Below are 26,595 nucleotides of genomic sequence, written 5' to 3'. Positions count from 1 at the left end.
GATTAAATTTAATTAATTTGTTTGTTGATTTTTATTTTATTTTAATTTAAAATAGCAATTACTACAAAAAAAAAATAATAAAAATAAAGACAGAATTCAATATAAACATTTTTTTAGTTAAATTAAAATTTCTTTATTTAATTTAAATCATTTTTACATTTTAATTAATTAAGAATAATTAACTTTTTTTAACTTAATTTAAATCTTGAGCATAAATAACATAAGCCATAAAAACAAATTATTAAATTGAAAAAATTTAATAAGAGATTAATTTTTAAATTAAATAATTTAATTATAGCTTAAATTGAAAAAAATGTAATTAACTGAATTGAAAAAAATTGATACAAAATCAATATTTAATTTAAATAGATTAATTTTAGCTAAAATTTAAAAAACGAAACCGTTATAATAAATTTTTAAATTGAAAACATGTATTAAAAAATTTAATTAAAATTAAATAATTTATTACGATGTTTCTAATTTTTATTTTAATTTTTAGCTTTAGAATCGGAAGAGCACACGTTAACTTTGAAAAATTTAATACAAAATTAATTTTTAAAATTTATAATTTTTAGAAAATTGGTTATAGTTTAAGGATAAAAATATAAATATACATCTAAGAATATATTTGAATATAATTTTAGTAATTAATTGTTTTTTAATTATTTTAAATTAATATTTTTTGAATACAATTTTTTTATACAAAATAAGATTTAATTTAGTTTATATTTTTGCTTAAAAAAATAAAACCAGTTAACCTCAAATATTTCTTTAACTAAACATTAACTGAAAATTAAAGCAATAAAATAAAAAAAATATATAATCATGTAAACTTAGTTTTTAATTTTATTATTTTTTATAATAAAATTTTATTTAATTCTTTTAAATTGTTTATTTTGAATAATTTATTTTATATGAAATACGATTTAATTTAATTCATTTTTTTCCAGAAGTAAAACCAGGTAACTTCAAATATATCTAATAATAACTAATTAAGAAAGTATCTCAAATTAAACTTAATTGAAAATAAAACAATAAAATATTTGTATTATTTTTTATATATGAAATAAAATATTATATTATAACTAAAATATATATTTATATTATAAATATAATATTTTAGTTTTAATTAAATATGTTTTTTACACGATTGCAAATTAATACAATACTTTTTATATATAATATATATTTATATAGTAATTATGACATAAAAATAATTTATACGAAATTAATAATTCGAGAAAATTTCATAAATAATGTGTTTTGAAAGAAAAATTATTGTGAAATAGATTAAATAAATAAATAAAAATAGTTTAAGATAAAAACAAATAAATTTAATTGAAAAAATATAAATAAAAAAATGAAAATAATAAATAAACAAGTAATAAAATTAAAAAAAAAAAATAAAACAAATCTAAATTAACATAATTTTTGTTGCAAAAAAATAAAAGTAGATAATTCCAAAAATTATTTCAACTTACCCTACATATTTTCCTGCTGCAATTAAATTTCTCTGTATTTCTAAATAAATTTCAATATAAAATCTAATATATTGTACTTTTCTTAAAAATAAATTGATTAATAAGACTTAAGTACTAGTTGCGCTATATTGCCTTAAAAAACTAATTGCAAACTCTCAGCGTTACTCTTAAGCGCTAAAACTTTTAACAGGCGCCAATTTAAATTTGATTAAAATAAATTATTTTTGCTTTATATATACCACCCTGTGTTTCACAATTTATTTTTTTGCTCATTTAAAAACAACCAATTTGCTCCATAAAATTTGTGCTATGCTTCGCCCCCGCTTTATTCATCCACATACTCGAGCCGCGCTATCGGCAAACCGTCTTCGTCCTGCTCGAAGACAACAACTTTGCGTTTCTTTCGCTTCACTTTGTACTCCATTTGTACGGCACTGGGCGTCGGATCGATGCTGTTGAGATTATTTAACGCTGCTGTTTTGTGTATCGTTGTTCCGCTGTTTCTAAAATTACTGTTATTTTCACGATCGTTGTCACGTTTCGATTTGACATTGGCTAATGTTTTTATACGCTCGTCATCGCTTTGATGCGCTGCGCGTTTCTTACTTACGCCATGACTGTTGTTATTATTATTGTTATTATTGTTCGTTTTACTATCTAAACCTTTAGCGCTCACGTCTGCCTTAAACAACTCACCTGTACTTTGTGATTGCTGCTTTCGTTGTTGTTGTTGTGATTGTGGTTGTTGTTGCTGTTCCGCAGGTGGTTCGTTCGGTAGTGGCGGCAGATCGCAACGTTGCTTCAAATGCTTGTAAACCAGCTCAACTCGTTCCACCAAACGATTGACGTACTTGGTAGCCGTACGATCCACCACCGAGGGTGTTTTAATGCAATCGTTGCCGCCAAATTCGCAGACCTAGCAAGTTATGGTGGTTGTAGGGAGAAACAATAAGTTAGGGTTTTAAGTAGTTGCGGTATTATTGGTATATTTGATGTAGGTATATTATATTTATGTCGTCGTCGGTAGAATATAATTTTTGGGCAGTGTTTTTAATATTTAGGTTTTGTTGTATATGTTAACTAATAATAATATAATTCAGTAAAAGAAAATAATATCTGGTAACACTCCTAAAAATATTTAAAAAAAATTACAAAAATTAAAAATATTTTCATTTGCAAGCTTTTTTAATCCTCTTTCGTTAACCATTTTTGTGAAAAATTTTTAATTTTATAAATTTAAATTAAAAATGTAAATATATGGTAACCCTACTCTAATATATTATCGTCAGAAATTTTCTACCGGCCCGAAACCTAAGCTCATTGATACCCATAATGTGCGAATACATTTATTTTACCAATTTTAATTAAATACTTTATTATATGGCAACCCTGGTCTAAAATTTATTTATCAAAAATATTTCTTAAGCCTGTTTAGATATACATACATATGTACTTGTTATATTATTTTACTAAATGTTTGAATTAACTTTTTTTGTTTTTTTTTCAGGTGGCAACCTTTTTCAAACGTGCGTTTAATTGTAAGTTTACCTAATTTTCATTAAATTAATTGTCAGTATTCCTTTTAATCCTTAATATTAAAATATATAAATTTAAATAAATTCTTAAATATATGGTAACCTTGTCATTATTTCCAAAAATTTAAACGAATTTTTCATTATATTGTAACCTTGTCATTATTTCTCAAAAACATTTCTAAAGACCATATATGTATGTATATATTTATGTTGATTTTGTAATATTTTTCGATTATTTGATATCATAAATTTTTAATAAAGATACGGTAACCCTGGTCAAAAATTTATTACCCACATATGTTTTTTAAACCCGTAAAAATTCATGTTCACGTTGTAATATATTATTTATTTTACCAAATTATATAAATTTTAATTAAATTCTTAAAAATATGGCAACCTTAGTCAAAACTTTATTTCCAAAAAATATTTTTTAAACCTACTTTAAATCATGTTAACGTTGTAATATTTTATTTACTTGATCACTTTACTTGCATACAATTTTTAAACAGGTGGCAACCTTAGATATGTGGTAACTCTGGTCAAACGTTTGCTTCGTAAAACTATTACCTAAGCCCGTATAAATTTATGTTGATGTTGTAAAATATTATTTATTTTAACAAACTATGTAAATTTTAATATTATTCTTAAATATGTATATGGCTACACTGGTCAAAAAAATTTTTTTAAACTTTTTAAGTATTTATTTATTATATTTAAGCTTATAAAACAAGCTGTAGTATATTTTACTTATTTCATCACTTTACTTGCATACAGTTTTTTAAGCAGGTGGCAACATTTTCCAAAAGTGCAAATTATTTTCTGCTTATTTCATTTTCACTAGTTTAATGCCAAAAGGTGATATTTTCAAGCTAATCAAAAAACTTATTGACATTTATGAACATGTGGCAACCCTTGTCTAAAAATAAAATGGATCCCCTGCCTACAAATAGATTGAACCTAAAGTTGTCTTATACTTTTAAATTTTTTTAGTATATTCTCATCATTTTTATTTTCCCATTAGCTTTATCTAAGTTGAAAGCTCTTGAAATCCTATTTAAATATGGAAACTAAGTAGCACGTAAAATTTCTACTTACACGATAATGTTGCAATATACCGTCTGTTGGTGGTACATTTAGCGATCCTTTTGCTGGCGAAAATTCCCAAACGAAGTGGTTGCCAGCTTCGATAACCGACTCTGGCTTACAAATATATTTAGAACGTTGCTTTTGAGGATGAAGTTTGAGCCGTCTGAAAATGGAGGAAAATAAGGCAGAGTTTAATAAAAAGGGTTAATGGATACGTATATGGTACCAAGACCCAAATATCAAGTATCCAGTTGCCTTTAGTTACCTTGATATTCTAAACCTATCTTTACTTCTTCAACTTTATAACTGTAGAGCATTATTTTTCGAATATCGTGGAAATGAGCCGTCTAATGTTATGGTAATTTTAAAAAATGTCGCTATTCGCAAAAAATTGCTAAGTCATACCACCCAATTCTCTCCAAAGCTGAACAACTGATGCCGAAATAGTGGAAGCTAAAAGCAGATTTTCAGTTTAGACCCAAGAAAAAACTTAAGTTCGTAGTAAAAGCTGAAAGACCTTGGCAGACTTGGTTTGCAGACTTTTTCAGCATTGCAAATACTTTTATACGGTATTGCGTCCGATGAGGTGGATACAACTTAGTAAAATATATAAAATCTTCTTTAGTTGAGAGATATTTCTCTCAAGAAAGTTTATTGAGTCTAAGTAGACGGACGAATACTTCAAAATTGCAAAAAGTGGCGCCCGACATTTCTTATCTTATTTTCTAAACCCAGTCACTTAATGTCTTTGTCTTTGATGGACTATTATACAAGCTGGGTTCACGTTAGCTCGGTGAGCACTGTTTAACAAACCTAAGAATTTGGCACTAGCCTTTGGCTGTCTCGTGCGTCAGTCCCGTAATCTAACACACTTAGCTTGATGGACACTGAAATTTGTCTTACTTTGACATTGAAATATCGGAAGGGTCTAATCCTGTATGGTTGTTTGGTCACCGGACTGGATCGAAATGTATACACAAAATATTTAACATGATGTGCAGAGCCGATTTAGCCGTGTTTGCTCGTCTGTCTATATAATTGTGAAGTAGTCTCTGAGTTTTTGAAATAACGATCTGAAATCTTGCGCACATTTATTTTTTCCAATTAGCCGCTAATTTCGGCCGATAAACTGCTGCGAATTTTTGGAGGATCCCCCAGTTTGCTTCACTCTTTAGCATGACGCCATTTAAATTGTCCGCATTTATTGGGCCAAGCCGATCTTCTACAGTGGTGCGTTCTCGTTGCCATCGCACACATTCAAAGAATATGTGTTCACCATCGTCTTTTGTCGTGTCGTTGGAAAGGTATGACGGCTCTTCGACTTTTTTTTATTTTCTGGAGGAACTTGTTGTGTAGAAGTCAACTTCTCCAAATATTCGGCTTCTCCATAGTTTAGGTCTTTTATTAGTCTGGCCGTCCATCTGCCGCGACTCTCATTCTCCCATTTTCGTTGCAATGTTGTTATTGCATCTTTCTTCATTTGCTCTATTGCGCTCTTGTTATTTTCGTATGTTTTCTTTAGCTTCCACATTCCACTTTGTATGCCACAAGATCAAATGGGGCAATACCGCTTATAATTAAAATTGCATCGGCTGACACTGTTCGGTAGGCTGAAGCAACTCTGAGGATTGTGGTGTGGTGCACTCTGGTCACTACCTTACGCCGGTTTTCTTTTTAAGCACATCTGCCCAGATCTCAGCTCCTTATAATAGGAAGCTGATTGTCGTCGACATTAGAAGCTTTCTCAGGAGCAGCCAAAGTTGGCCATTAGTCTGCTATGTTGAAGGTGATTTGCGCTGTCTTTTCTGCAGCGTGCTGGATTTGTAACCAGAAGACTAGTCTGTGGTCCAGTCTTACGCCTAGCTGGTTTGTTGCTTTTTGTGTCCTAAGAACATTCGTAGTCGTTTGCATACTTATGTATTTCGAGGGATATGTGCTTATTTGTGCAGTAGCTCTCTCTTTTCCGTGGCGAGCTGGAGGTTGTGTAAATCGAGCCACGCTTGCGTCCGTATCATGACCTGATTAAGCTTTCTTTGAGCTTCTGAAAAGTCTTCCGCGTAGCCAATTCAGTTTTTTTCGTCTGGCATTTAGTATAGCGTCGTAGCTGATACTCCACAAGTCTGATCTTGAAATAGATCCTTGTGCTGCGCCTAACGTGATCGCTATCTGTCGTGATCCCTATCTAGTTTGGTACAGCGGTTTTCTGCTATTCAGGTAACTCCGCGCCGCAGCCGAGTTGCCGGTAATCGGAGATTTTACAGCTTTTTCAGCGCGTCGATCGTATCCACCCATATAGTGCAGTTGAAGGCGTTTTGGACATCTAAAGTCGCCAGCAACACTATTCTTTTGTTTTTATGCCATCTATGCCGTGAGGCTTCCACATTTTTAATGACGCATTTTATAGCTCCTAGAGTTGATTTGACTGGTCTAAAGCTGATGTTTAGGGGAGAGTCCTCCACCTTCGTTGATAGCCGCTTCGAGTTTGCGTTCAAGTAGCCTTTCATAGAGCTTTCCCGCTATGTCAAACATGCGTAGTGGATGGTATGTTGATGGCAAGTTGGGATTTCCTTGCCCCGTACTGATTGGCACCAGCCGTTGCTTTTGCCAGGGTTCAGGTAATATTATATTCAGGTACTGCTGATGAGTACTGATTATTTTCAGGATTTTTGCTGGGATCTCGTCCGTGTCGGGTGATTTTATTTAGCTCGATATTTTCGTGATATTTGGTATGAATCTCCATGAAAATTGTTCAGATCGAACCACAATACAATATAGCTGACATACATATGTATGTATAATCGACCGATCAAAATCTAGTTCGTTGGTGAAAAACTTTTGTAGTTGACAAGATATCTTTATAAAATTTGGCATGGATTATTCTCCAAGATAATACTACAATCACCAAACTAGATCACTAAACCAGTTAGTTCAGCCCACTATGACATATAGTACCTGTCATACAAAATTGTTCGAATAAAATCGACTGCTTGCTTGGATTACAGCTCCGTGCAGCCAAAATTAATGCTTTTCCTGTGTTTCCTTTGAATTGCCTACCCGAAACCACGCCTGAGTTGCCTTTAAAACTTTTGGAGCTATATGTTATATTTAATTTTCTGACTGATATAGATTAACTGCTTTATTTTTGCTTTTGAATCTCAAATTCAAACCCTCTTTCAATATCAATCAGCGACGACCCCCGCAAATCACATGCCTTAACAGCAACCATAATATTAAACACTTACTGTAAGATATTTTACTACAATCCTTTTTAAACCCCCAAGCTACTTAATTAATATGTTCAATGAAATTTTAATTATATACACAAATACATACAAATTGAAAGCTTTCGGCTCACCTGCGTGTCTTTCGTTGTGTCACCAATGAGGCGCGTAAGCCTGGGTTTGTGTGCGCGTACGGCTGTTGCTCCCGACTGTGCTGTTGCTGCGGTTGTGAGTGTGCCAGTGTCACCAGTGGATCATCGGGGAATTGTAGATAGAAGAAGGCATTTTGAAAGGAGTAAGCGCCGAGATTGCGATAACGGAAGCGATGATTAAGGGAGCTAAACAACAGCAAAGTAAATAATACAAGACAAAACAAGACAAGAGGAGATAAGATAAGGCATGAAACATGAGAAACTGTGTACCAGACACAAGCTGAGCACACTATATAATGCAGATAAGTGAGCGAACGATTGTGTTGAGGTTAAGCTGCAAGGCAGGCAGCTGAAAGCAATTAGTGCGGATATTATGTTAATGTTAAGAGACTGTCTATTTGTAGGGCTAACTGTGTGTTTAAAGACAGCTACTGGCGGCAACATCAATAGCAGCGCAACAGTGTTGCCGACATATAGGCGCCGCACACACTTGCGCGCACAAAAGTATGCAATGGTGTGACTGCTTGTGCAGCACGGCCTCAGCTGCTTTACCAATTGCTTTCGCCTGCTGCCTGACACCGCCTCCTGACACCTTTCGATGTAGTTATCTATGCATGTGTATGTATGGGTTCGTGCCACTCTGTGTGCCGTTACTTACTTAATTAATTCGTTGAGCGTGTCGTTGTGGCGCGGCACAATGAATTCATCCAAATCCACCATCGCTAAATATCGGTAGCGATGCATTGTACGATAGAGGCAATCGTTGAGTGCCGCAAAAAGCCCCTCGGTGCGTATTTCCTTTTGCGAACGCATACGCAAATTCCATGGCAGAATATTAATTGTCGGCTTTGCGTACTGTGTACTTTTATAACGCTTCACCGGTGGCAATGTTGTTTGTAACGGTGGTTTTGCCTGCTGTTGCTGCTGTGCTTCTGCTGGTGCTGGTGGCGGTGGTGGTGGTGGTTGTAATGCACCGGTTACTTCTCTTTCAAGCGTTGTTGCTATTGTTTGTTGTTTTTGTGTTTGTTGTGTCGTTTCTGAATTTGCCACACCCGTTTGATTGCCAGCATGCTCTCTCTTATTGTTGATTTTGCGGTTAAAATTGTTGCCATCGTTGTCTTTGTTGTAATTGTTGTTGCTATTAAGATTATAGTAACCACTAAGCACAGCTGTGTCGATTATAATTGAAAGAAATGCGAAGCATGAAAAGAAAAGGTAAATAAAGTGGCGGAATTTAAGACGAAAGTAAAGGGTTTGAAATACTCGAGAGTAACCGAATTTTAGTATAAAGCCCAGCATTTTTCAAAATTATGTATTTATTTTTGCTGAACCAAAAATTCTTTAGATATTTTTGTTTTTAATTAAGGTGATAATAACGTAGACTTTTGAAACTAGTAGTTTCTAGTAAGCTTCTTTAAGAAAAAGTCAGCGACATTGAGAGAATAACAACAATTTTGCTCCAAGGCCTGAATCGAAGCGCGATTGGCCGCATCGGCTTTAAACTTTACGTATCCCCATAAAAAAAATTTAATGGTGTGATATCACACGATCTTTGAGGGCCAATCGACTGGCCCAAAACGTGAAATAATCTTGCGCCAAGTCGTTCCTTACGTCATGCTCCGAACGGCGCCGAAGCGGCTCTCCACGATCTACATGTACACTCTACGGCTGCTATATTTTCTACGCTGCATTCTTTACAGCATGTGAGTTTTCGTAATAAAGTTGAACGACTTATAAACGTTGTTCAGGCGTACGAACCAGTCAGATCATCCTCGACGCCTACATTCCTATGCATTGTTTATTGTAAAGTTACTTAGACACGGTTCACGTTTTAGACTCTAAAACTCTAAAATTTAGAGTGTACAAATCTAACTTTTGCCATAGCGACGTTTAGACAAGTAGCACTACCTGTCATAGAATATTTATATTTTTACACCAACAACCGTACGAGTCACTCTCTTACTTTGCAGTTCGACGTGGAAGTTATCTCGTTTCTCAGTCGATCAAAGATAGAGAGTGAGAAGGAGGGAAAGGTTGAGTACCTCAGAATACTCCCACACACCCTCATAGCAGTCTGACAAACTCCTAAACCACTGAAGCTTCAACAACCAATTTGGACACGACAAATCCCTTTAGAACCACTATTGCTACTGTAAAAATTAATGAAATCGGAAGATAACCCGGGATAATCGGGAAAGTGTTCTGGAGGCTGCTTTGAAGCCGTGGGCAAACAAACATTTCTGTCGCAAACCATGGACGTTTCGACAAGACTCAGCACCGTCTCACAAAGCGCGAGTGAACCAAGAATGGCTGAAAAACAAAGTCTCGAATTCACCAGATGAGAAACCAATGGATTATTCTCTCTGGGCCATTATCGAGATGCTCAAGAAAGCCATTGTCCGTGAGTGGGCCAAAATACCGGCAAGTCACATTCGGGCAGCTTGCGATTCGTTTTTTGACCGTCTCAAAGCCATAGTTAAGGCAAAAGGTGGTCATATCGAGCAAAAGTGAATTGGTCCTTTATTTATAATTATTTTCACACATTTTGTACATTAAAATAAATAAAAATAATTTTACAAACCGAATTTATGGCTTTTCGAGTGCCAGACCCTGCATACGAGATGTACGAGATATACGGCGACATTCACATAGTTCAGCGAATCGAGAGCCTGGGTTGCGCTGGCTAGATTATGTTGTCCGGATGAAAGAGAACACTCCAGCTTTGAAGGTGTTCTATATTTTGGAGAAAGTAGAGAAAGAGGACGAGGGGAACACCAGGTGAAGAAAAACCTGTCTACACTTTTAATCTTCAATTGGCACCAAACAGCGAAAAGAAAAAACGATTGACGCGCTGCTGCTAACATGGCTATTACCGCGTTAGCGGTTTCTACGCCAGTAAAAAAGCAGAAGAAGTTGGATTAATTTAGTCTTTAGTGTACAATATTTTCCAAAACTAACTGAAGTCTGCATAAGACTCCATTTCAATATCTTCAAATATTGGAAGATAAGTTAGGGGAAAACGTAAAGTTAATTAAGATTACTCCGAGCAATACTCGTATTCAATCGGGCTTCATCTTTCTCTAAACCCATTATTTCTTATACTTATTATAAGGTATTACTGTACGTCGACGTGACGTCAAAACTATTAAATGCTTGACAATGAACTTACCGTCCACTTTAGCTGCATCGTGTCCCATTAGTGTAACACCTTTGCCCATCACTTCCGCCAAATCCACATCCCATGCTGTCGAAGTGTTCGGTATATCGCCGTCAATGTAGTGTTGCAGCACGCAAGTGGCGTGCGGACCCAAAGTGTGATTGTAGAATGTGAAATGAGCAACACCCATGAGAGCGTAGAACTCCAGAAATTCCATTAGATACAATGCCTGATCATAATTGAAATGGAAGGGTTTCACGCAGACAGCGATTTTATCCGGTATCTGTTCATCGGTGGGCAAACCGAATGGCAAATATTGTGCACCGGCCGCCGGTGACATTGTAACAGGCCGATGATATTGTGGTTGTTGGCGTTGACGCAAATGCTGTGCCGCGGATGCATTAGTTTGCGCAGCACTGACGCTGCTATTCGCCGCAGCGACCGGTAGTTTGCGGAGATGCGCAAAGTCAGGATCCCAATCGGTGTTGCGCAATTGTAGGAGATTACCCGGTGGGGCGCGTAAACGTGCCACAATGCTTACATAATGCGGCACTTCCAGCTCGGCGGGTCGCACCGGACAGAGCACAAAGACGGCGCTGTATTTGAGGTTCCAATTTTCGCGTATAACCTGGTACGAGGAGAAAGGGAGTTAGGTAAAGAGTAAGAACAGTTAAAAGGCGGTTCGATTATGTGCAGTGAAATGGACATTAGTGGTATTGCAAGGGACCAACACTAACCTTCACGCGCGCCATCACAGTCGCCGATGTATACGACGACGTATGCTGTGGCTGCTGTTGTTGCTGTGACTGTTGCTGCTGCGTCTGCTGTGGATACCAAAAGCGACACCACACCCGCTCCGGTGTACGTGTCTTGGTCGCGCCTATGACGCGCACCAATTTCGCGCCATCACGTCGATCATAATAGGCCGAAAAGACGAAGAACTTGAAGCGTGTGCCGTTGACAACTTGCCAAGCGCCATCATTTGGCTGCACGCCAATCGGAAAGTGTGGCAATGTCTCCTCCACTTTGGCGGGTAATATTTTACCCCAGGGTATAATGGGTGTACCCATGCCGGCTGGTCGTGCAGCTCCCACCGCACTAACACCATCAGCGTTGGCCGCACCGCGTTGTGGCTGGGCCAAGACACTGCCGGCATTGAGTAGTGCGCCGGCCACACGTCCATTTCCATCGCCATCAGCGTCTGTACAAATAAATGAATGAATGAATGGTGGAAGAAATGAATTGTAAAACCAAATATTTGTACGGCCGCGACAGACGGTAGGGTTGGCAGTTATAATTCTAAGGGCTCATGCAATTTTATTGAATTGACTGGAGGCTACATTTTATCTGCAGACATGCATCGCTCTTCGAAAGCCGCCTGCCATTGGGGGCAATTAGAAATGTGACCGAAATGCGCAATTTCCGTTTATACAATGAGTGGATTACTTGCTTTCATGTGCAAGACACAGACATGCCCATCTATTTAGGGTGTTCTCTCTGCCTATTCGGTAGTCTCTCGCCCAACCTTAGCATGTATGGTCCTTAAAATAATTGAATGCATTGTTTTTTTTCGATTTCCTCACACCTAACCTTACTTTGTCTCGCTTTGTCTGTTATCTTTTGTGCAAATATTTGGCCGTACATTGATTATTTTCGATTTTCAATTATTTACTCACCTTGAATTTTTAATTTATTATCACGAAACTGTACAAATCCTAATTTACTATCGGTCAGTAGATTTTCATCTAGTAAATCGTAGTCATCCTGCAAATAAGAGAAAAAAGAGAAAATAATTGTAATATAATAACTGATAATGGAAGCATGAAGAGTAATCTACGAACGTGAATAATATTTTATAAAGTGGGAGCGAAATTTTTTACTTCATTAACACAAATTTCCAAAAATTTGCGATCCAACTCGAGGTTACCAACTTTTTTAAAGAAAAACCACTGAAACTTTAAATTTATTGAGTAATATTTATTACCATTCGAAAAAACATTCTTTGCTATTTTTTTAAAGATTATTTATTTTAAAGGTTGACCGAGGCTATATTTTTTTTAATATGTCAAAAAAAGCTGTTGAAAAAAGTACCTCTACTTATGTAGATCAACCGTTATAGAAACTCATAATTCAGTATCTTCTTTTGATTCCACCAAATACATGGCATTACCTAAGTGTCATGGATATTCGGCTTTGCCGTTAATTTTTTCTATGTGGCCAGGTTTTACATATGATTTTTTGCTTGAGAGTTTCCAAAATGGATCCATTCTTCAACACCAGTCACAATCGTATGCCAAAACTATTACTTGGTAGCGCTCAATCGGCAATGCTGACATGCAAAATCGTTTTTCAACGTCCCTTTGCTTCAATTCATATGACACCCGATTTCCATGCTCGCATGTAATCCGACTGCTTTAAATTATTGTTGCCAATGCAGTAATGTGATCCATTAATAAACATTGCTCGCGACAGGTAACGACTTTGTCATCGTCCATGCTTTTGCGCCATTTAGATGCAAGAATACTGGGTACAGGACTTGTGAAGTGTTAATTTAGTCTGTCGAGAGCACATTATAACAGCGATTCGGGTTTGATATCCTTCTGGATCTCTAGTCGAGCATTATTGATGGCGATGCGAATATAAACTCATACTCAAAGTAGTTAAAAGTTGAATACGTCTCTTCTAGAAAAAACCCTTCAGGGATATTCACAGGAAACTCTCCACTCTCTAACACAGATGTTGATTATATTCAGGACTACTTTGAAAATTGTCTCTTCAACTTTAATAAGAGGTAAATATTTAAAATGTTTTTTTATTTTTTGAACTAATTTAAGCATTTTTTTTGCCAGTTTTGATATCAATTTCAGAAGGTAACGTCAAAAACTCATCTACGGTTATCATTAAAGTTTCTTCAAACACAAACAAAAACCTTTTAGGCGATCGATTACGGTATCACATATGTAGTACAACTGGAAGGTTAAAGATATGGTGTCAATAGCGTTTAAATCTCAGTTTACAGGGTTGCGACCATACAAATACTAATGTTTGACAAGCGGCTCGGTCATCTAGTTGTAAGCCACAAAACAGCAGCGAAACACGAAGACACGTATCCAGTCTCCTGATACTGATACAAGTGACCTTTTTCATCTAAGCTCAACAGCTTTGCAGTTCGCTGCAGCGAATGATCATCTCTCTGATTAAGACTGCTTTCTGTTTCCCGTCTCTGCCTCACAAGCACTCAAGTAGTCTGGCATTCTAAAACTAATAATCACAGAGAGTTTCCAAAAATTCGATATTCCAAAAATCATCAATACTAAATATAACATTATTTATCGTTAACAGTTAACGAGTCCGAGTTTACAAATATTCCTCGCAGCTGGCTTAAAGTGCAATGCAAAGATCGTCGTAATTTTCAGATTCCATGTTGTACCCGGTTATCTCTGATCCTTTCAATATTTAGAGACTAGTTTAATGCTTAGTAATGATAATGAACCGAACTTTTTCAACCGTAAGAGACTGGACGTCTTCCATTGCTCCAAAGGATCCAATATTAAAGACTTTTGGTAGTTAAGGGCATTATGTTAAGAAATGTTATTAAATTTTTAGATTTGTTGAAATCTGTTTTTGGGCCTTTCCGTAAACAAATAAAATTGCTGTATTTGGGACGATGAGCAATCTGAAGAGATTCAAGAGCTGCTATTTCATCCAAAAAAAACAATTGTTTGGCATAGTTTGTAAGGTGGAATCATCGGTTCATATTTCTTCAAAAATGATGTCGGTGAGAACGTAGCAGTCTTTGGCGACCGTTGTAGCGCCATGAAAACCGAATATTTTATGCTTGAAATTGAGGATCGCGATCTCGGCGAAATTTGGTTTCAACAAGACGGCGCCACTTCCCACACATCGCATTAATCAATGGATTTTGGGCTGGTCGATTAGCCTACAAGATCGTGTGATATCACACCGTTCGATTTTTTCATGTGGGAATATGTAAAGTCTAAAGTCTATGCGGACAATCCCGCTTCGATCTTCAGGTCTTGTAGCAACACAACATGTGCGACATCCAACCAGTCACCAGTCGAAATGCTCGAACAAGTCATCGACAATTGGACTCAAGGGATAGACCATCTGAGACGTAGTCGCGGACAACATTTGAAATAGATCATCTTCAAAAAAAAAGCCCAAGGATTGTTCTTTCGAATAATAATAATGATGAAATGATAATGAAATTTGAATTTTTGTGTTTTTTTTTTCAAAAAGTAGGTAACCCCGAAATGGTTCACTTTTTATAACCCAGACTTTGCCTCTTCTGACTACAATTTTATTCTGTCTATGTAGAACTTCGTCGCTAATATATGGATCACATCAATGCTTGGCTTGATTCATTCTTGGCCACCAAGCTGAGCAGTTCTTTTGTGATGGAAACCAGAAGTAGCAAGAAATATGGAAAGCTGTTATAGCTTTATTTTGGCAGATTTTGAATAATAATAATTCTTGTGTTTTTTTTTTAAACGTCTATGTTTTGAAAAAACAAGAACCGCACAAAGATAGTCATAAACCCAATAGTTTTCGACCACAAATATTTTTTATAATTCTTTCGAGAAATTTGAAAAGACTTGGTCAAATTTTCGCTTTGAGAATTTGAAAATCAAACTATGAGTCATAAATGATTCATGCATTTTGGATTAACATAAAATTGAATTTATGCAATTTTCACTTGTTTTTGTTATGGCATTAAATCTCAAATACCCGCAAGCTGTGCGCATTTTGTATGTATTTTGCATTAATTATGTACTTAACTGAAACTGCAAGGATGCCACATTGTACCGGGTTAAGTATCCAAATTATAAACGATAGACAGACTTTTTGCAACGTCAGGTGACAGAAACACACTGCCTCTCGCACAAAGATCCGCATAAAGGCCTTACGTAGTGCAAAAGTCGCATAATAAAATTCATAATTGAGAGAGAGTGTAAGGGTTAAAAGGAAATCAGCTTTGTAAAATGCATTTACTTGGCTCAACATTTTGCCATTCGCCACTTTTTATTAATAAATGCAAATCCATTTGTCTCAAAATGCGACCAAAAAGCAGAAAGCTGCGAAAAAATGCCAAAAGTTTAAGCAAAAACAACAAAGCGTTGAAATTAATGCAAGAAAAACTTTTACCTACCTATACAGGGAGGCGCAGACAGACAATTTGCCCGGACAGACATACATGCACATACAAATATGTATGTATTAAGGGTTAATATTTATATATACATACATATATATATGTATATACATACAGGTGGGTATATAGACTACACTGCGGGTCAGTTGCTTCCCACGCGCCAGTGTACTGATTGCAAAAGGCTGAACTAACAGGTGGAGCTGACATAAAAATCACAACAACAACAAAGGCAATAAAACGCTTGCGGTAAAAGCAGCAAAGTGTAGCGACTAAAACGCATTGGGAAAGTCTGCAACTGTTGTTAAATTATGATTTTGCATAATTTTCATCTCCGGTGCGGCGCTTAGCCCCACCGCAGATGTTATACCCGGAACAGGGTCACTCATTTTTTGAGATATCGATCTCAAATTTGACACACAATCTTGTCTTGCTAAGAAGCTGTTTGTTTGTCGGAACCACCGATATCCGATCAATATAACATATAGCTGCCATACAAACTAACCGCTTGAAAACCAGTTCTTGTATGGAAAACTTTTTTATTTGACGAGATATTTTCACGAAATTTCACATGGATCATTCTTCATGACAGCAATACAATCTCCAAAGAAATTGTTCAAATCGGACCTCTATAGCACATAGCTGCCATACAATTTGAAGAATGAAAATCATGTCGTTGTATGAAAAACTTTTTTGTTTCATGAGATATCTCTATGAAATTTGGAGAAAAATATTGCTTAAGATAGCGGTACCATATTTGAAGAAATTGCTCAGATCCGATAACTATAGCAAATAGCTGTCATACAAACTGATCGCACAAAATCAAATTCTTTTATGGAAAACTTTTTTATTTCATGAGATATCTTCACGAAATTTACATAAAATTCTTGCTGTAAAGAACGGTACAATCTCTGCAAAAATTGTTGAGATCGGATAACTATAGCATATAGCTGCCATACAAACTGACCGACCAAAACTATGTTCTTGTATGGAAATTTCTGTGTTTGTAAAAAATATTATACATTCGGTGCAACTGAAGTTAACATTTTTTTATTTTTTTTGTTTTTATTGCTTTTTGCTATTTACTCTGTACGAAAAAAGGTCACGAACAGCTTGAACTCGCTGCACTGCAACTCTTTGAGGTTTAACTTTTACCGTTGTTACAACGAATTTTAATATTGTCGAACCGCATCGTTCGTGCTTAAGCCCGCCAACATGACTTGGGCACATACATATGTATATACACACAAACACATACGTATGTATATAGCAACACACACACAAATGTGCAATATTAATTTTCCCAACGCTTCGGTCAGTTTGTATATCTAATCCCGGCTATTTTTTATTATTTCCAACTATCCTTTGCCCTGCTTGTTGCCCTTACGTTTACTATCTACCTCGGCATATGTTTTTGTTTTTGGTTTTTTAAACAGCGTACAAAAGGGAAAACACAAAAAACTTACCTTCACATTATCATAATCCGGCATTGAATCACCCGAACGTGAGCCAAAGTTATTGCCATGGCGCAACGCCATCATCCCGGTGTGCGAACGGTCGTCGATCATGAACAGCTTTTGCAGCAAAAACAACAGCGAGAGCGCGCATGCAAAGTTGCATAAAAAAGAAGAAGAAGAAGAATATGCGAAAAATCGCAGCATTATTTTACAATTAAAATGTCATATTGTTTTAGTTTATTTGTTTTCTATTTTTTCTCGAACTTCAGCGTGGTAATATTTGAACAAGACTTAATTAAATAAAAATATGAGAAATATGGTAAAGGAAAGACACGTCACGTGACTAATGCTAGAATAATAACGGCGTACTAAAATCTTAATTAACAGCTAGGTGAGAGTTAAATAATTTGAGAGAGTAGAGCCTCGATGAAATTATATACTATGGGTTTTCTCTTTCTTTTCTGATGGTCACCGTTTCTCTGATGGTTACTTGAAATCTCCACAGTTTTTTAGCATGATCCCAACAACATGATACCCAGATCTTACGGAAATCTTATCATGATCTATAAGGCCTTTTTAATCGGTGTTCATGATAGTCGAGTAAATGTAAACAGGAGAACCCTAATTTATGTCGAACCAAAACCAATACCTAAAAGAATTTGTCTTTTTCCTTTAATACAAGAATGAGCTTGACTATTTTAGAGAGACTTAAACTACGTGCTTATAGTTAAGGTCTATCGCATTTGATCGCTCAAATTGAGTAATTTTGAAAAGAACCAGAAGTCAATTTAATCTACGCATCCTTATTTTTGAGTTGTTTGCCACAGCGAAATTACGGGAAATTACAAGGCTGATGAGTTTGCTAGTTACTGAGTCAGTTACTTCAGTCTTACTAGCTGAAAACGGGTAGGAGGCACTGGGCTATTGGCTTCTTGTGTTTCACTACTAGATAGTTGACCTCGGGCGAAATCGGCAAGCGTTGATTACATACAAGCAACTGTGCAATCACAAAGTCCTTCTGGTCTAGTGTAAATCATAAGCGGTCTCATGAGCTCTTCGACCTCAGTAGAGTTCATCTCCTATAACTATTAGAAGTTCCAACTGGACACTGCCCGATCGAGATTCATGCGGTTGAGTTGCAAGCTTTACTGGACAGTTAAGCAACATGTGGCTAAGTTATTTGAAAAAGTATTAGATAGAGTCATCTCAACACTTGCTTAATGCATGTCTAGTAGGTTGATCAAGTTTCGAACCATACTTTCGGAATCATTTAATATATACTTATTTTAACTTCTTTAAAGGGAAATCTGAAACTAGTAGTAGAAGATTGCAAAAAGATCTTTTGATCGTTTTTCCTACTTTATTTTATTTACTGTGGAATTAAATAATTGGCTGCGTGATTGGCTGAGGAAGCGGAATTCAAATAAAATCCTGACCGCAAGAGTAACTATGAAGTAGCTTTTAACAAAGCTTACGATTTGAGTTTTTTTTTGCTATCAAGCTACCCAAAATTTTTTTGATGCGAGCTTCTATGGCCACGGTAGACATCTATTCTCAAACGACTGAAGTCTTGATATTCGTCGAGAAGATGCTCTAACGTTTTGTTTTCCTCAGCACATGCTCAGCCCGAAGGCTATCATATATCTTCTATTACATATGTATATATTTTCCCATAACGCTTAGATAGAAGAGAGAGTCATAACAAACAAATTATAATAACAATTTGTATCTTTTTTTCGATTTCGGTTTAAGAAGATTAGATTAGCCTCCTGCATCCAAACCAATTTTCGTGGCTTTCGGAATTGCCGCTAGAACAGCAGCCGTAGTCGAATCGAGGCATTAATCGAATGGATGGTGGCTAATAGCCTCCACATTGTGTACGAGCCGAGTGAGTAGTATACGTTCGATGGGCCTGAGGGCGTGAGTGACATAGACGTGACGCATATGAATCAACCAGCTAGAGAGAATAGGAACGATCCCCGGGTTAGGTCTACAGGATCTACCGGGATCGTAAGAGGGAGGGTATCACCTCTCTTCGCGTCGATGACACTCTGTTATCGTCGTGGAAAGAGTGTGCGGAGGTTCAGCTAGGTCCGTTCTTTCGCAAATTGGAGATACAGACACTTCAAGCACAAGAGGTACCTGTCGCTCCATTACATGTTGGGGAGTCGGGGTATGAGTTTGGCGTATTTAGGCTTAAGCGGCCCCAGTTCTTTATGGTTTGAGAGGAGTGATGTGCAAAAGCTTATGGAAATTCATTCCGAAATACCTGAAGGCCCATTTAATATAAATACGTCTGGAAAGGATACTTTCCACGCGAGTGGAAAAATGCTAGTGTTGTTCCTCTCTTGAAGCTTCCTGATAAGGGAGCCTATTTCATAGGCCTGTTTGTGTTGGTACGCTTCCAGGATTGGGTGCATATTACTGAAGAACGCTCGATGTACTTGGATATTAGGGATATCTAGGTGGTATGGGAATTAGCTGGACAGATATGTAGATGTTTAGGTGTTAGCGGTGTGGTCTCCACAAGTCGGAATGCCGAACAGTAAGGGTAGTATGCGCATGAATTGTATAGGCAGCGAAGGCGTTAGGTTAGGGTTAATTTCTTGTGTGAATTGTGTGAATTTCTTGTGTAATATGCGTATTGGGAACAACCCGTGTTCACCAGTCAAGAGCAATATGAAAGCTCACCTGGTAGTGTTTTCGACTACGAGGTCTGACTGGATATTTAATTCCGGTACCACGGGGAGCAAGAGCCATTGGAGTTCGCTTCAACCTACTCATGCGGAATGGCCCCTCGGTGAGTGTGCAATTGCATTGCAACCGGATTTTAGATGGACCTCCAACCTTACCAAGGATGTTAGTGTCTTCATACCGCACTGAAAATGCGTGGCAACGACTAGCGTTTCCTTAAAAATGCACTTGATTATCGGAATAAACAGAATTGTGTGCTCCCAATGGGATTTGTATGAACCAGGACGTGCGAGATCTAATCAACAGAGAATGAATACGAGTAAGACCTAATAACCCACAAAATTACCTGAGAATTTACTATTAATCTATTTCATACAAATACATCACACAATTCTAAACTATTTCTCTACTCACCTCCATCAGTACAATCAATCCGAAGACGGCAAAGAATGCGATAACAATTAAAAAACTCATGCCTGCGCGTTCACGGGAACCCCACATTTGTTTCTTGCCACGTTTCGACGTCGAACTACCGCCGAACCTATTGCTGCCGCTATAGCTCTCATTCGAACTGGTACTGCTACCTCCTCGTCCAAACACACTAGAATGTGTGTGATGATAATTGTTATAATGGTGACCTATTTTCTGCAATAATTCATATTCATCATCCTTTTCACGTTTCACATCGGCTAGTTTTGTGGAATTCGTTGAGCATAACGATTGCATTGAGCTGCTGGCACTAGAATCGGTTAATGTTGCACGCTTCAGTGCAAATTTCGTGTTGCCAAGTTTTAGTGGTACTGAGTTGTGTTGTTGTTGTTGTTGCTTCAGTTGTAAGTAATTGTCGTCAAAGTACTGTTGCGTGTTGTTTGTTGCGTTGGTGGTCTTTTTTACATTCGAAGTATTTGACGTTAAAGATGAGCTTGAAGTGAGCAATGCTTCGGAGCCCCCCTTGGTAAGTTTCTTACGTTGTGGGGGGCTCCATTTGAAAGGCATTGCTTGTTATTTGTCACACTTTCACGATGCGACACGAATATGTTTGTCGCTGATGTTGTTCGGTGTTCAATATTAATTACACTTTTTTATTTTGTTTGAGAATTCAGTTTGAATTTTATTAATATTTTGGTTAGAGCACTGTATAAGAATTATAAAAAGACAATAAATTTTTTTAATTTCTTTCGAAATTGTTTTTAAATAAATGTTATTTATTTTTTCGGAATTCGAAACATTTTTCTCCAAAAATTTATTCTAACACTAAAATTTGATGGCTAGTAGTGGCAAACCTAAATTTCAAGTGTTAGTCGTCAAGGTGCCTAGCTGAGATCTCAAAACTTGCAGGATCGAGTAACTTGGGAAGATGGCTACTATTCGACAGAGCCTTACGGTTTGGGAGAATAAATGTTTGACTTTATATATCATTTCAGAATCTTATACAACCGCGCTGAACAGGGTGTACATGATGAGTTCGATCTTCGTGTGGCTTTTCTTGTCTGCCAAACTCTAACCATGATATAATCCTGGACCTTCCCCATAATTGTTTACACTATAATAGCAGGGATTGCCTAAGAGTTTCAAGTCGCGGCAGTTTGCTTCTATATGGTTCAAGATAGGTAGTATGTATCCGGTAATAATTTGGTCTGAAAACCATATCTTTAGGCCTAATAACAGTTTAATACATTGATATATGGAATTGTTTAACAATTTGACTTAGGCACCAGTTCTTTGAGGTCAAAAAGCTACTCAAATAAAAATTAGCTGAAAAATTATCAAAATCGATTAATATTCGCACGATCTCTTTCCAGTTGGCATTATATCATATAAGTCTTATACTCTAAATTACCAACAGGAACCTCATTTGGATAGCCTAGAACCCCGGTCCATTGTGATACTCAAAACTCCAAATATTGCGAACATAATGACCTAAGAGTTAAGACTTACCGATCTAAACGGACTTAGATCGAAAAAACATGTCGCATAAAATTCGGGTCAAATCCGGTAACATTGGTGCTTTCGCAGAAATCATTCCTGCAGTCACCTGGTTGGAGCGGAACCGCCTCCTAGGATCATAAAGAGGTCCTTCCTTAACAACGTCGACGACATAAAACAATAGGCCGACCAGACTTTGGACGCAACTAACTTCGGACATGCACTGACCGCCATTCTCAGCGGAGCCATTAACAGTCATTAATAGTTATTTCTTTGCATGCCCTGCTATCCCTACTCATCTGACAGCTTTCTCCCTTTCGACCCCGACCCCGTCGAAACAGTTTATCACCGCTGCCAGAAGAAAATCGGGGTCACATAGGACCTCAATCAACGCCTGATAAACTGACGCAAGCTCCACAAGTCCAGTGCAAGTAGTCGGTGTGAATGCTCGCTTCCTTGTCAGAGGCTACAATTCATTGCAATAAGTCTGCTGCTGCTTTAATAGCAGTCACTTCTGCCTGAAAGAGACTCTTTCAGAAAACTCCCTCTTCAACCTTTGTCCCGATTCTGGACCCATCCGCGAAAAAGCTCGCCTCTTCTCCAGCGACTTCGTCCCATCAACATATCTCTTGTTGGTATATACTTTTAAGCTAAAAAAAAGCCACTCTGCGTTGCAATGATCTAAGTTTTCAGGGATGAAGATGAATGAGTAGAGAATTTCAGTAAATACAGATTCGGACCATTTAATATAGTCAGCTTCAAAGCGCGGGTGTTATGTGCACCATAAAATGACATTGAGTGCAGAGCGTTACTGTTATATCGGTTATCCCCGCTGGGTGATAAGGTTAAAGTTGGTTGTAGTAGTAATGATAGGTCTAGGAAACGTGCTTGGGGTCATTGTACGCAGATCATATGGCTATATGGTATGCCGGGGTCAGTTATGGATAGGTCGGTGTTTAACACGCCACAGTATCCAGAACAAAGTAGCGTAAGATGGCTCCACTGTGAATGACGGTCAGTGCGTGCCTGAAGTTTGTTGCGTCCGGCGTCTGGTAGGTGTACTGTACAATGTCAATGACGTAATCAAGTAATGATCTCTCGATTCACATAGGAGGCGACTCCGCTTCAAGCACACGACTGCAGGAATGATTTCTGCATTGTGTTTCTTAACCGAAAGCATGCATACTACGCTATGTAGGCATTCGATTTTAGGATTATTGATGGTCGGAATTTAAACGCCATCAAGTGTTATAAAGATCCGGTCTGTATTCCTTCATCCAGTGAGGAAATTTAGTTCCTGTGGATTTAATGGGAGTGTCAGGCTACTTGGAGAGAAGAAGCGATGAAGATCGGTAAGATAGCTGTTTACTTTCCAACACCGGCCATTGATTCTATTGCTTGACGTCAATATCTGCTTACAACATGATGGATGTTCGCTCTGTAGTGCACCGTAGTTGCTGATGAGTGCTGCTTCTTTAAAACGTTCCAGTTTTTTAGTGAGCTTTGTGGTTTCGTGTGGCCGCCACCAAAGGAACACTTCATAAAACATTCTTGGTTTCGCAGAGCCAAAGTACCACCTTTAGTTGGAGGCCCTACCTCCTCTCAAGAGTCTCTCTACATCAGTGTATGCCAAACAATACTTTCTTTATTCTCTTGGCAATTCAATAGCTTGTTAGCTTAAGAAATTATCCCTCTATTTATCGGAACTACAGCTAAATCCATAAAGTGAGAAGAAGGAAAGAAAATATACCGGCTATAAACCTTATTTATACTACCATATACAAATGTATGTGTATATCAACAAATGTACCGTTACCATGGCAAAGTCTTTGTAAATAGTGCACGCTTCCAACTATTGACTTAATTGCTTGCCGCTACTTTGCCAAACAAGTGTCCCAATACCCTACCCCCTGAACTATACCCAATCACTAACCCAACCAACTGTTGCCATTGCAATCGTCAACTGAAAAGCGTCAAGTGAAAAGCGTCAAGTGACGACCTGCCGAGTGGAAAACGAAAGCAAAACTAAATTTAAAAGAACGCAAACATGTAAATAAACAAACGTCGCCGACATTGCATTTCGCTAACAAATAGGGGACCAATGATTTGCCGAACCCCATAGCATTCGTCACCACACAAGTGGAACGCTATTAAACGCAAGCAAGGAAGAAGCAGAAGAAGACGCAAAAAAAAACCAAAAAAACGCGTAAAAAAATGCAACAAAACCATTGAAAAACTACAGGTGTAAACAAAACTATCGTGTTGCTTCGCTACAATTACAGAAGCGTGCAAAAACAACAGCAATAATGTCAACAAGTGTGCCACACGAGCAACAATAACGGCAAAAACCGACACTCATAACAATAAAGTGTCAAAGTCACTGCTTGTCGCCTAAGAAAGGCGCACGAAATAGCAGCGGTGCTGCGACGCCGGGGGAACCGCATTGTTTTGGAAAGTCAAAATGCCGCGTGCGAGCGTACACTCAGTGCAGAGAGCACGCGCTCAAGAGCGCAAGCACGCACAGCTGTGTGGGAGCACGGCACATATATAGTACATATGACAGCTGTGTGTAACGGTGTTTAAGGATATATCACTGTGCCTGCCGAGGTCTTCAGCCATGCATATTGTATTGGGGGAAAAATCAATAGGCGCCGACAATTGTGTCTGGAAAATGCACAGATTTTACTTGTATTATATAAATCATTGCAATTCTTTAACAGATTTTGTGATTTCTTTCAAAAGCAGCACAGCAGCGCTTGTAAATAGCCTTTAGCACTAAATTTATGCTATTAATTAGCCACTAATTCCGAAACTAGCTGCATGTCCTTGCAGCTTGTACTTCAATATATCTTTTTTCTTGCTTTTCTCTAAACTTTTCACTTGCTTTAATTCAAATTGTGTTTTATTAATGGCTATAATTACACTTTCCGTTGATTTTGCGTTTTGGCTTCGGTTTTCTCCACAGTTTTCACCAAATTTTTGTTTTATTTGCACTGATTTTTGTTAATTTTGCACTTTTCTCTTCCGCGTTTTATTTCCTTCTGCGCTGACTATGTGTAGCGTTCGTTTGTCGTTGTCGTTCGCACCTGATTTCATTCATGGACAGCGCTAGAAATGTCAAGCATGCCTCGCTGTTGCACGCAGTGGCGGTAATAACAATTGTTTTAAGGACATGCGCAGTCGTAAGGATATGCCTGGCGTTGCCAGTTTGAAGTTATATTATTTACCTTTAAGCGGAGGTTATCTGACACTGAAAGACAAAGCGTTGATAAATTTTATTAGAAGGCTTAGGAGCTCAACAAGTCGGGTCATTCGCAGCAACTCGGACTGACATATGGAACGACTTGGCACATTTTTCGTCGAGACCTTCCCAAGCGACATCACTTCGCTCTATGGGCTATAGAAAAGTTCCAAGAAGCTCCGACGTTTTCGAGACAAATTTTGTACAGCGGCCCACTGCTGTCACAATGGGTATGTAATCAAGCAAAATTGCCGCTTTTGGAATGGAAAGCAATCTGTTCTTTTTCTTTAAAAAAGTAGAGAACCTCGAAATGGATCACTCCTTATTTTGAAAGTATTTCATTATGTATTTTTTAGATCAAGAGCATTTGTCAATAACAATGATTAAAGCCAAGTTTTAGTTGCGGATATTATCTGTTATGTTATAACTCTGTTATATAACGTTATAAACGATGCAGTAGACTCCGTGAAGATAGCCTTTTGTCTTAGGGGCGCTTGATTGAGGCAATGAAAAAAATGTGTTTATATATTTTTAATGTAGTCTTGCGCTATAAAAAAATTTGAAGGAAAGCACGTTAGTTTACGAGCTATCAAACTCCAAACCCGCATCATTAAAGGGTGACGATTGGGAATCATAATCGCTAACCCGTTTTACAAAACAGTCCTTGCAAACATCTACAGGTAGGATCAGTTTATGTTGACGATTCTTCCGTTTGTTCACAGACTCAAACTCTTTGTACCGATGAGTTAAGTTCACAGTTCATATTCATAGGATTACACTAGTTTACAGTACATTTGTTGCCGAAGAAATTTTAGCTGTTGCTGACTACATATAATATGCTTTTTCCAAAAATATAATTTAAATATTTTTATCAGCTCTAGTTTCAGAGTTTCAGCTATGTACGTATTACACAGAAAAAAACATGTTTTTATTAAGAAAATTTTTATTAAGAAAAATAATGAATCATTAAGTTCTAAAAAACTTCGTTTTAAAGCTCTTCTCCGTTGCGTAGACTTTGGAAAATTACGTATTAGAGTCAGACATCATATTTTTATCCCACAAACCCTGAAAAAAAAGAAGAAAAAAAAATTCTGCATCACAGATACGAATGCTGTCCAAGCCTTTAGTTCTGACTCAGTCATAGAATTTCTAAATTGAGTATCTTTTGTAAGTTGTCTGATTTGGGGGCCATCAAAAATTCCGGCTTTAATCTTTTCCATAGTGAGCTGAGGAAATTTTTGGCAAATGTAAGAAAAGCAGTTCCCATCTTTATCTTGTGATTTTACAATTTTTTTTTTCATGATGCTCAATTTTATATTTAATGGTGGAAGGATAATTTTGTTACGAGCTACTAATGAATTGTGGACTATATCGTGCTTTCCAGGCTCCATTTTCTCGCTCAAGGGCCAGTTTTTTCTCACCCAATGCTCTTGTTTAGCTCTACTGTCCCAAAGACATATAAATCAGCGAAATTT

General features: G+C 37.2%; 1 protein-coding gene across 2 annotated transcripts; it reads right to left on the bottom strand.

Moving 5' to 3' along the window:
* Positions 1-1,484: 1,484 nt before the first annotated feature.
* Positions 1,485-21,055, bottom strand: LOC120769816. Of its 2 annotated transcripts, XM_040097024.1 has the most exons (10): positions 20,368-21,055; positions 17,269-17,376; positions 12,309-12,396; positions 11,370-11,833; positions 10,645-11,260; positions 8,134-8,644; positions 7,458-7,661; positions 4,112-4,265; positions 2,178-2,397; positions 2,009-2,098 (listed from the first exon to the last, which is right to left on the bottom strand). In XM_040097024.1, the coding sequence occupies exons 1-10, from the start codon at positions 20,947-20,949 to the stop codon at positions 2,088-2,090; spliced, it is 2,958 nt and encodes a 985-aa protein (XP_039952958.1). In that variant the 5' UTR covers positions 20,950-21,055; the 3' UTR covers positions 2,009-2,087. The 2 variants fall into 2 exon arrangements, with proteins under 2 accessions (XP_039952957.1, XP_039952958.1); XM_040097023.1 differs by having other exon boundaries at positions 1,485-2,397.
* Positions 21,056-26,595: the final 5,540 nt, after the last annotated feature.

Source organism: Bactrocera tryoni, chromosome 2 (genome assembly GCF_016617805.1).
Source record: "Bactrocera tryoni isolate S06 chromosome 2, CSIRO_BtryS06_freeze2, whole genome shotgun sequence".
Lineage (NCBI taxonomy): Eukaryota > Metazoa > Arthropoda > Insecta > Diptera > Tephritidae > Bactrocera > Bactrocera tryoni.
Note: the sequence above shows the minus strand (reverse complement) of the source record. Positions and strands in the feature narration are given on the sequence as shown.